The sequence below is a fragment of the Asparagus officinalis genome, chromosome 1 (assembly GCF_001876935.1).
Source record: "Asparagus officinalis chromosome 1, Aspof.V1, whole genome shotgun sequence".
In the NCBI taxonomy this organism is placed as follows: Eukaryota; Viridiplantae; Streptophyta; class Magnoliopsida; order Asparagales; family Asparagaceae; genus Asparagus; species Asparagus officinalis.
The window spans coordinates 41,585,221-41,596,511 of NC_033794.1; the positions used below are offsets into that span (position 1 = coordinate 41,585,221).

General features: G+C 33.2%; 1 protein-coding gene across 3 annotated transcripts in view; it reads right to left on the reverse strand.

The window, feature by feature from the left end:
- The window catches only part of LOC109823305, a 13,168-nt gene continuing 8,128 nt past the window's right edge, over positions 6,252 to 11,291 (reverse strand). For all 3 annotated transcript variants that reach the window (XR_002242402.1, XR_002242401.1, XM_020389592.1), the window contains exon 4: positions 6,252 to 7,064. Coding sequence is in view for 1 of the 3 variants with exons in the window: in XM_020389592.1 (XP_020245181.1) it covers positions 7,037 to 7,064 (28 nt within the window). In the remaining 2 variants the exon portion in view is untranslated. The remainder of the gene's footprint in view (positions 7,065 to 11,291) is intronic.

Below are 11,291 nucleotides of genomic sequence, written 5' to 3' on the forward strand. Positions count from 1 at the left end.
TTTTGTGTTCACTTTGGCGCCCTTATTTTTGTGTTCGTCTTATATCGCCTATTGCATCTTGTTTATTTCATCCACTATATTGTTTGCCCTTACTCAATTTGCTTATTCTTGCATATAATTGTTGCATATCTTATTTTCTCGGATAACTTGTTACTAAGTTTTTAATTGGTATTAAATCGGATTAGATTAGCATAAAACCCTATTTACCCCCCCCCCCCCCCTAGGGTTCTTTCCTAGTGGCATTAGGGTCTAACAATTAGTATTAGAGCTTAATGTTCTTTGATTTAAGGTCTAATCATCTTGAGTTAAAGATCCAAGTTATCTTATTGTGTTAATCTAGTTTTGATTATATTTATCTTGCTTGCATATAATTATAATTATGGCTATGAATGGTGCATCTTGTTTAGGCTATGATCCTAATGTTGCTCCTAAATACAGAAATTTCTCTTATGCTCAATGGCTCTTTAGATTTAAAATATTTGTTAAATCTAAAAATATCGATTTATGGGAGGTTATTGATAGTGCTTATATTATGTCCACTTTAGAGAAATCCAAGTGGAGCAATCATGATAAAAGGATGTTTACAATGAATAAGTTAGTGTTAGAATTTTTGCTTAATGCCTTTGAACCATGTATTTCTAACGAACTTGCTCATTTTGATAGTGCTTACACAATATGAAAACTTTTTGAAGCACATCAAGGAGACTTGGAGGAGATTCGATGAGTTGTGACGGAATCGACTTCAAGTGATAGTGGAGCATCATGCACAAGTCCACTTGGCGATAGTCCTAGTGTGATAAGCGAGTTCGATTTCGATGATGATTTATCTATCAATGAACTCACATGTGCATAAGATAGGTTAATGCATGCCTACACTAAGTTGTATAATAATTTTATTGATTTAAAAAGCAAGCATGTTAACTTCAAATCCGATCATGAGTCGTTAGCTTCCAAGCTTGATGTCATTGCTAAAGATAATGTAATATTAAAGGAAAACATGAGAAATTAAGTTTGGAAAATAAAAAAATAACCACATCTATGACTAGCTTAACTCATGATAAAAATAATGCCATATCAGAAGTAGAAAACATGAAAAATGAAGTTAGTTCTTTTGCTAACACTTATATATGTTCTACTTCTAATAACAATGCATTTGTGGAAGTAAATGGAAGTTAGTTCTTTTGCTAACACTTATATATGTTCTACTTCTAATAACAATGCATTTGTGGAAGTAAATGAGTTGAATCATGTTAAGGACCGCATATCATCTTTAGATTCAACCCTTAAAACATACATTGTAAATAATAACAAGCTTATGGACTTGTGTGCAGAGTCCCATGTAAATTCTTCCAAGAGTCCTACACGCTATGCACACATGTATAACAAAGTTTATAAATGCTCTATTTGCGGTCGCAAAGCTCATCTTGTTAAATTTTATTATAATGCTCAAAAATCCACAAAATCCAACAATATTGATTCTTGTGCATTCCATCAAGCTTCATCGCATCATACACATACACATGCATATAAAGTTCATCATAAGATGCTCATGTATACAAATGTTATTATTATGGTTATTTTGGTCATTTGACCAAATTTTGTTTTTATTTGAAAAGAGTTTCTCATTTGCACAATAATTTTTAAAAACAATATTTATTTGCAAATGATTCCCGTGCACGCACACTTGGTCAACATAAATCATTTAACCCTTTTCATTGCACCTATTACAACCGAAAATGTTATTTGTATAATTTTTTTTTTTGATCGTGTTAGTGCACCACATGTGCCCAAACGAGATCATTATCCTAGGATTTTGAGCTTAAATGGTAGGGGTCATATCCCTAAGTCTTTCGGCATCAAGGATGCTAAGGTACTAAATCCTTTTAAACCAAGATTTTTAATATTTTCATTTTTTTATTATTTCTTGGTTTTGAAAAATGTGTTTTTGAAATTTTTGAAAATGAAAACATTTTTTTGATGAATTCTTTTGTTTTCATGTTATTTTTTTTGATTGTCATGAGAGGTTTGTGTTTGAGCAACCCCCGAATTTATTGGGTGTTTATTTCCCAAATCATGTTTACTGGGTGCTATATATTTATATGGTTGGAACAAGCTTAAGAGCTTGATATGGTTGTCTCTCTTATCTTTTATTCAAAAATTCATATTAGTTTATTTTTATGGGATTTTATTTGATTTATGAATTTATTTATTTGATTTATTTTCATTTGAATTTTTTTCCATGATTCTCATGTTCTTCATTCTTTTGTTTTCATAAATATATTTATACATGGTTTTTATATTTGTATTGTGAGACAAAGTTTTTCATATTGATATATCTATATGTGTTCTCATGATCTTGTTGTATGTGAGTTATGATTAGCATGTTTTTCATCTATGCTTGCTCACATATGTTTGCTTTGGTCATCATTGCATATATTCATTAAGGCTTTTTGATAAGGGGAGCTATTCCCTATTATTTATTTCCTATATTCACCATGATTATAGGTAGGGGGGCTTTCTCTTTCCTATTTTTTTATATCCACATTTTTTATATTGCCAAAGGGGGAGAAATATGTGAGTATATAGTATTTTTTATTAATTTTATATCATATTGATAAATTGTTTGTCATCATAAAAAAGGGAAAGATTGTTGACCTTTTTGTTTTGATGATGTTTTAACAAACAATTTACAACTAATATTGTTTGTCTAGTATTTGTGTTTTTTTATTTATTCTAGGCAAACAATGAGTTAGAGATTGGCGGAATATCAGAGTGAAGCAATACAATTCAAGTCAAATATTCAAGTTCAAGCTTCATCCAAGTTTACCAAGTCGAGCCATATTGAAGATCAAGATAGATTGGGTAATTTAGTTTTAGGTTTACACTTGTGTGTAGATACTTCAAGCTCAATAACATACACACATACAAGTTTTTGGTTATATATATATATACACACACACACACACACACACACACACACACACACACACACACACACACACACACATGTTTTGGTTTTATAGTTTTTTAAGTTTAAATATGAAACAATTGAATAAAATTGGAAAATACATTTTAGTTTCATGTTTGTATATGCACATATATGATTTCATCTTTAACAAGTTTAAATTTAATAAAATCATATTTGTTGTTTGAATTTTTTGCATAATATTAAGTTTTTGGTTTATAGACTTAACAATAATAGTTTATATGTTTTATCAAGTCTATAAATCATTTTTTAAAGTTTCAAAAGTTTGTTTAAGTCAAAATGACAAAAACAAGTGTTTTGTATTTTCATGTTTTTGGACAGTTTTGTAAAATAATGAGTTTTCACTATTAGGAAGTGAAATTCTAAAAATTCTTTTTGTAACATGTTTATTATCATTTTTATAAACATTTCCCAAAGTTTTACAATTTTTAAAATTTATTTGCTATTTTTAAAGGTACTTTAAAAATCAGATTTTCAGCATGAACAGTGCTTGTGCATGTTTTTAAGTTGACTTATAACACCTGACAAGTCGACTTATGTTCTCTTCTGGAATGATCAAATTTTCCTCTGCTAAGTCGATTTATTAGTCATGGCAAGTCGACTTATGACAAGTCGACTTATAGTCTTTTATAAGTCGACTTATATCTTGTTTTCCACTTGTTGTTTTCATCTTGTAAGTCGACTTATATTTTATATTAAGTTGACTTACACCAAGTCGACTTATAAGTTGATTTATAAATCTGACCGTTGCACAGTAACGACTATTTCTAGATTTTGTGTAGTTTAATGATTTTTATGGGTTTTTGAGGTTTTCTTGGGCTGGTTTCTTCCACCCTATATCTACCCCATTGTCAATCTATTTTGCATAACCAAGAAAGTTTTTAAATAAGTTTTAACAAGGGTTTAAGTTTTAGTTTAAGTTTGTTTAAGAAGTTTTTAAGCATTTTACATGTTCGGTTTTATGAAGAGAATTTCACAAGAGCTTGAGGAGATCATCTTTTGGTGTTTGAGCATTCAACTCTTCTCCCCCTCTCTCTTGATCTATATAGAAGTTTTCCTAAACTCTTTCTAGCTTTATATTTATTTGTTTGTTAATCATTTTTATTAAAGCTAGATTTATATTGAGTTTAGATTTGTTTTACTCATTGCTTACACACATAACCATTGAGCTTTAGTATTTTCATACATAGTATATTTGGGTTGTGGGGTTGTGCCTTGAGAGTGAGCTTATTTGTGTTCTCATTCATATTAGAGAACAAATTATTGTATTGAGCCTTCATTGTGAGGATACACCTTTATAATACATTTGTACACTGAGAGGAGTGTGTGGTGAGAGACGGGGTCGTCCCAAGAGGAGTGATGTCGGTAGTAAAGCCTAGAGAGAGGTTGTAAATCCGAGCACTTGATGGAGACACAGGCTAGAGACCAACACTTAGAGGGTGTAGAGTGTGATTATAAGAGTGTTGATTGTAAAGTTTTTGGTGAGCTAAAAAATCGAGTGTGAGGTGTAAATATTTTCGGGTGAGCGTCGAAAACCCAGTGTGATAGTGGATTTCTCCCCTGGAGTGGGGAGCGGAGACGTAAGACGGAAGGTCCGAACTCCGTGATCATATTGCTTGTTTGTGTTTGTTTTGGCGCACTTATTTTTGTTTTCATCTTATATCGCCTATTGCATCTTGTTTATTTCATCCACTATATTGTTTGCCCTTGCTTAGTTTGTTTATCCTTGCATATAATTGTTGCATGTCTTATTTGCTAGGATAACTTGTTAATAAGTTTTTTAATTGGCATTAAATCGGATTAGATTAGTATAAAACCCTATTCACCCCTCCTCTAGGGTTCTTTCTTAGTGGCATTAGGGTCTAACACTTTAGCCAGACGACTAGAGAGGCGGTGTGTCCTCGAACCTCCCACTAACAACCAATTACCTTTGCCTTAGATACTATGTCAGAGTCATCATTGCTCTAGTCCCCATGGTCTTCATAACTCATCTGACCTAGTCAGTGCCAAGCACCTGTTGTCGTCCTCCCATTAGACATCTGATGACTTATCTTCTTTAGCGGTCAACACCTGTAAGGAACTTGCTGAGTTAGCTACCTGGACTCGGCCACAGTTACCTTTATGCCCTTTCGAGCTACTATAAAAGGAAGTTGCACTGCATAAGGTAACTTCTTTTGTTTTCATGAAACTTTGAATTCATTTTCTTCACTTACTTCCTATTTTCCCACCCAAGTTCATACACTAACTTGATTGTCGGTGGAACAACCGGAGAATCCAACTCCGGCCTCTCACGAGCTTTTTATGTGCAGGAGAGAACATTAGGCTCTAGAACCAGACACCTGAAGAAGCTTGAGGACCCTAACCCAACACTAATCACTAAAAAAACCCCTATTCGATAACGAAAACACATCTTAATTATGGAGTTGATGTAGATAACCCTCTCAACTTTTAAAAATATTATTTGTCCCCCTCAACTATTCTCACTTAACCCCCTAACCAAATATAATTTAAATCTAAAAGAACAAACAATTTAAAATGGCCATTCTATCCCTAAGACATTAAATTTTTTTTACCATAGTGTTCCTTTGTAACTTTTTTTGTTAAAAATAACTTTCATTTTATTTCCTCTCTCTTCTTATTCCTCCATCTTCAATGCTAGGTTTACATGCAAATCTAATTTTTTTTCTTTCTCTTTTGAAACACTAAACTTCTTTTATTTTCTTCTTATCCATACTTATAATGTTTGACACAATTGAAACTTTTAATTTTTTTTTTAAGATCAGTTTCATCATTAAAACTCGTCAAACCGAAGTGTAATACTTTGATTGAGTTTGGTTTTTAAACTCACATGAATTTTTTTCAACCAAGGGCATTTTAGTCATTGTATATTTCAAATTAATAATATTAGGGGGTTATTTGGAAAAAAATAAGAAAGATAAAGGGGGTTTTGTGAGACACTCCATAGTTAAGGGGGGTTTAGTCATATTTTGAAAGTTGAGGAGGTTTATCTACAATACTGTCAAATTTGAGGGGTGTTTTTCATAAATAAAATAGCTGAGGGGGTTCTCAGTGATAAGCCCCATAGTTAAGGGGTTTTTTTCTAAAATTAACCCCATAGTTTAATACATCAACAACCACTCACATGACCTTGTTCCTTGATACAAATACGAGACTCTCCGAGCAAGTGGATTTCAACCGCATGAAAATTTCTTCGCAGCATTCTGGAAAAAAATTCCGCTTCACACTTTGCAGCAAAAACCCCCACTAAACTTTACAAAATTCGATTTCATGAACTTCAACAATTATACATATCCCTCTGAACTAATGTAAATTGTCACAAACGACAATTATGAAAGATAAAAGGTCTAAACTACCCCATCACTCTCTTCTTGAACAAGCTTCCATAATTTTCACATTCTCACCATCTTCTCAATCTCTCCAAAAGCCTCTAAATTCTTCATTGATTGCCTCGAAATCCATTCTTCCACTTTTCCAAAAGTCAACTTTCTCCAGGACATGTCCAAAACATATCACACGCAAAGCACATGACATCTTAAACTAACAGTTGTCCAGCACGGTATTTTCGTGAAACAAGTTCATCAGCAATTTTTTTCTAATTTATAAAATCTGGGTGGGTTTGCGAAAAGCCCCCCTCAAAGTTCCAGGATGTTTTGTGAAATTTTTAACCAATGGAATCCGAAATCACACGCGTTTCGAGCTGTCAATGACCCTAAATCCCTGAAAAATTCTCGGTGTCTAAAAGATAGAGCTAATCTATACAAGTTTGGTGTAGACAAAGTAAAAGATCCATGAACAGAAACAGGCTGTCAAATGATTGAATTAACTGGAAGAAACTTTCTGCTGCTGCTGCTGCTGCTTCTGCTTCATCTTCTTCTTTTTCTCAGATAAGATGAAGTCATCCTCAGAACTGTTGCTGACCTTTTTCTCCTTCATTTTCTTGATTGCGGTTGAAGATCCCTTGTCTGTTTTTCTTCTTGAAACACTCGTTGCTCTCTTAAAATCCCTCTCATAGACATTCATGGCCTCCTCTTATGGAAGCAATCCCCATTCCATCATCCTGCAAATAGCAAGAATCACTAGAATTATGTCGAGTGCGGAATTATAAGACAGCAGGAGGCAGTATAATCTAAATTTATTTGTTTCAGAAACTAAACAGTTAATGGCATTATCATTACGGTCCTGTTAAAAGTTAATAATTTCCAAGAGTATCCTATTTAGTGTTGGCAGGGCCCAGGAAACTTTAGGGTCAGATTTAGTTGGATATAGCTGAGATTAATAGTGCTCATAATATCAAGAAATAATTCAGCTTGAAGTCCACTTAAATCCATATTTAACAGAAATTTAATAGGACTGACACTGTGACCCGACCTCAAATTGTTAACATATTATGTGTATGAAAACTTGCACATGATTGATATATGGTCCTATTGTAGGATGCATACATGTCCATGACGTGTCTCTCTCCATATACTTGTTTGCGGTCACATCAGGTAAGTTGCAAGTTCCAGTCATGAAGAAGCCCATTTAATAAACAACTGGACCCAAAGTTTGATCAAGTCTGCTCAAGTTTCAGACTTGAGCTGAAAACAGAAATTAGTCAATTAGACAACATTTTATAAGATATTTTAGTTTTGTCTTAAGTTAATAACAATAACTAGTCAATTTGCCTATCATGCGCGTGTATTGACGAATTCATCTATGAAATATATATCCCATTCAGTCAGTATATCCTTTTCCTAGGCACTAAACATTTACTATGCATTTTATAGTCAATTCTAAAATGAAAGGCCAGATTTTCATTCTAAAAAAGTTAATAAACCAAGAGAGAATTTATGTGGAAGTTTCCTAAACGTACCGATAAAATATTATCACTGAATTACACATGAAATACAACCTGAACTTTACTACTGCTATAACCCAAGGACTAGCTAGATTGTTAAGTACAAGATGTGCTCTCCAAGCATAAGCATGAATATACGTTCTAGGGAATCATGATCTCATTTTTATTACATTTTCTGAAGGAACAAACAATGCCCATCTTTTATGCTTTGATTCTTGACCGTTGTCAGTACATATCATATAGGCTTCTACCAATCATTGTACATCATAGGCAATTAATACACTCTTGAGTTTAAAGACTCAATGCTGAAAGAGAATTATGAATTCAGCAAGGCTGGAAAGTGGAGATGGATTTAATTTAGATGATTAATTATTCGCTATGCTTGCTTAAACTACACAGAGCACAAACATGGGTATGAACTTTTGGCTAATATTAGCTCAAAATAAACTAGTAAGCGATGGTTCGGTGAAAATAAATGCACACTGCTGATGCTTGTGAAAGTCAATGCCAGTAAAAACAAATTCAATCACTAGTACAACAAACTGAAATGTGATTTAATGTAGATCAGGTTACCCTAACCTCAACATTTCTAGCAATAATTTACCACACAAAGCCTAGTATTGCTGATATTCAGAATGCTCTTATTAGTGACTCTAGGACCTAAAGAAGATAAGGAATTAGATCAAGCTACTGAAGTTCAAGCTTCTCCAGAATTTTTTAAGTTCAACAAGTTCTGGCTGTTCATTAATTTTTCATACACAGTTTTTTTGCAATTTGACGACATCTAAACTAATAGGAAATTAAGTACCACTGCTGAATTGGTTCCAATTTGCATGATTCTAAAATTGTTTCCACCATATATTTACAAGTATTAGCCATAAACTTATACTACGCACGGGATACTTTAAAAAAGTTCACAAAATGCGGGTGAGTGCCTGAGTGGCATATTGGATATTCCATAATATCAAGAGTTTAGACCTAAAAAGCAGGCAAAACGGTCCTACTTTAAACCGTACCGTCCACCAAATTGAACCATATGGAACAAATTTACAAATCATATAATTAAAAAACCAATACACTACATGGTTTAAACACGGATCATATCCTTGGATGTTCCACGATGCCAAATGTAATTATGTAAATATTTTCAGAATAGCAATTATGCTTACCAATTAAGGACTTGATGGCTAAATCTTCTATATAAGTAAATCAGTTAATTGAGGATAAATCCCTGGACCATCTTCCAATTGCGGATAGACCCTTTGGAATTCTATTGTTGGAGATAGAGCCCCAAGTGATTTTTTTAACTCTTTAGCCCTCAGAGAAAGAAATAATTGTTTTGTTTTTTTTAACAAATAGACATCCTGAGGATAAAATAGTCAAAAAATCACTCAAGAAGTCCATTTGCAACAGTAGAACTACAAGGTGTCTATCAGCAATTGGGTGATAGTTTAGGGGGTCTATTTGCAATTAACCCTAAAAGGTTTTATGTTAAAAAATTGTATAAGTTTGATATTAGGCATTGATGAATGAACCGTTGTAATATAAATTAAAATATTTTAGTATACTAAAATATTTATCACAGCAAGAAATCATGTTATTAACCATGAGCCAAATCTAGAAGGCTAATTTTTGTGCTCTGGGATTTGATCAACCAATACCCATGTCTATGTGACTATGTCATCAAGAAATGAGATTATATGAGGAACTTGGTGCGATTTAGATACCATAAGATGGTGAGAAGGTGAACAAGTATCACTTGCAGAGCTGATTATCAAAAGTGATGGATGGTTTTCGCTAGCTAATTATCATTTTCAGAAGGCAAAAGTCAGAAAGGAAATAATATTAGTTATAAAAGACAGATCCTTTATATTTTCCGTTTTCATCCACAGAAATAATGAGTGGTGTAAATGCATGCTATCTACCTGTGAAAATTACCTTGTCCAAAAGCTTAAGGAGATATGTCAACATCAAGCAAAGTTTATAATTAACATCTGTTCCGTATGTGGGCATAGAACCACATGGAAACCTATGCATTTAGCCAAAAATTTAAGCTTACGTACAGACCAACAATTCTTATGTATATGAAGAAAACTTAATTCACAAGCAATAACAAAGGGAAAAGAATGTAGATGCTTAATACAGAGGCCATTTGCGAATCAATCAAATACGTACGTTAAAGAATTAATCATTGACTAAGCTCAACAGAAGCAACACTTCCTGGTGTCAAATTGGTCATAAATCGATATTTTGCTCGAATGAGGTGCCATCTAATGGCCAAACTCACTCCATAAAATTTGATTCTCTGATTTGTTCGCTTGGAAAGTTATGTTGAATGTTTACAAAGGTTAAAACAACATATTAATATGATACTCAGTACCACCTATTCTGCCCCTGACACTGTTTCATTGCTTGAGGTGTGTGACAATAGGGAAAGTGAACGTCTTAAGCTTGTTGTGCACTTCAATAAAACTATAAAAAATTGTTTACAAAATAAAATTTTAATGACATCAGAAGTTTCAAAGCTTATTCTACTACTAGAATAACACATAATGCTACATGTTATAGTCATTACCAACTTGTCCCTTATAACATATATAGGCTCATATGTGTTAATTTCAACAATAAAAAACCAAATGAGGAATTCCTCTAGTGACTACCAACTCCTTGAGCTCAAAATATTGCAAGCTAGATTTATCAGAAAAAGGCTGGAGAGGAAGGGGTCGGTTACAGGCCAATGAGTAGAAAACTCTTATTAGAGGATTAAGACCAGTTCAGTAACAAGCATTACAAGATGGCAATAAATTTGTAGATAGATAGTGCGAAATAGGTTAATTGTAAATCTAATATAACATATCAATGTGCATGGGAAAAAAATCATCATAAGGTGACAATTAAATCTAAAATCATACAAACGCAAAAAGAAGATCTAGTCTAGGGCGGAAACTAATATTCTCATGTCATATATCACAAAATCACATTATCACAATTTCATAAAACATGCTTAGTCATGATACTAAGGCTACACATTCTACTCCAGTACTATGAAACTGTGCATGAAACACTGAAAATTAATTCAATGAGAGAGCACCCATAACCTGCCATAGAGTGCCCGAAGGACAATTGTATGCTTGGAGTCAAGCCATTCACTTGTCCAAAGCTACTTATTCTCCCAAGGCCACTAATTTGGTACACTCAATACAGTACAGTACGATAGGCTTAATCCTTTGAATATATTATGATTATGTTACACATGTACTTTGTTGAGAGTTATTATATTTAGTCCCACATTGGTTAGGGACAAATACTTTTGTAATTCTCATTCTATTAATAAGACCTAAGAGGAGAAGGCTGATTATCCTCTCCGATTACCTTTCTCATGGCATCAGAGCCAACTCATCCTCCTCCATAGAGTTTCTCAAACCCAAACCCTAATCCTTCCGC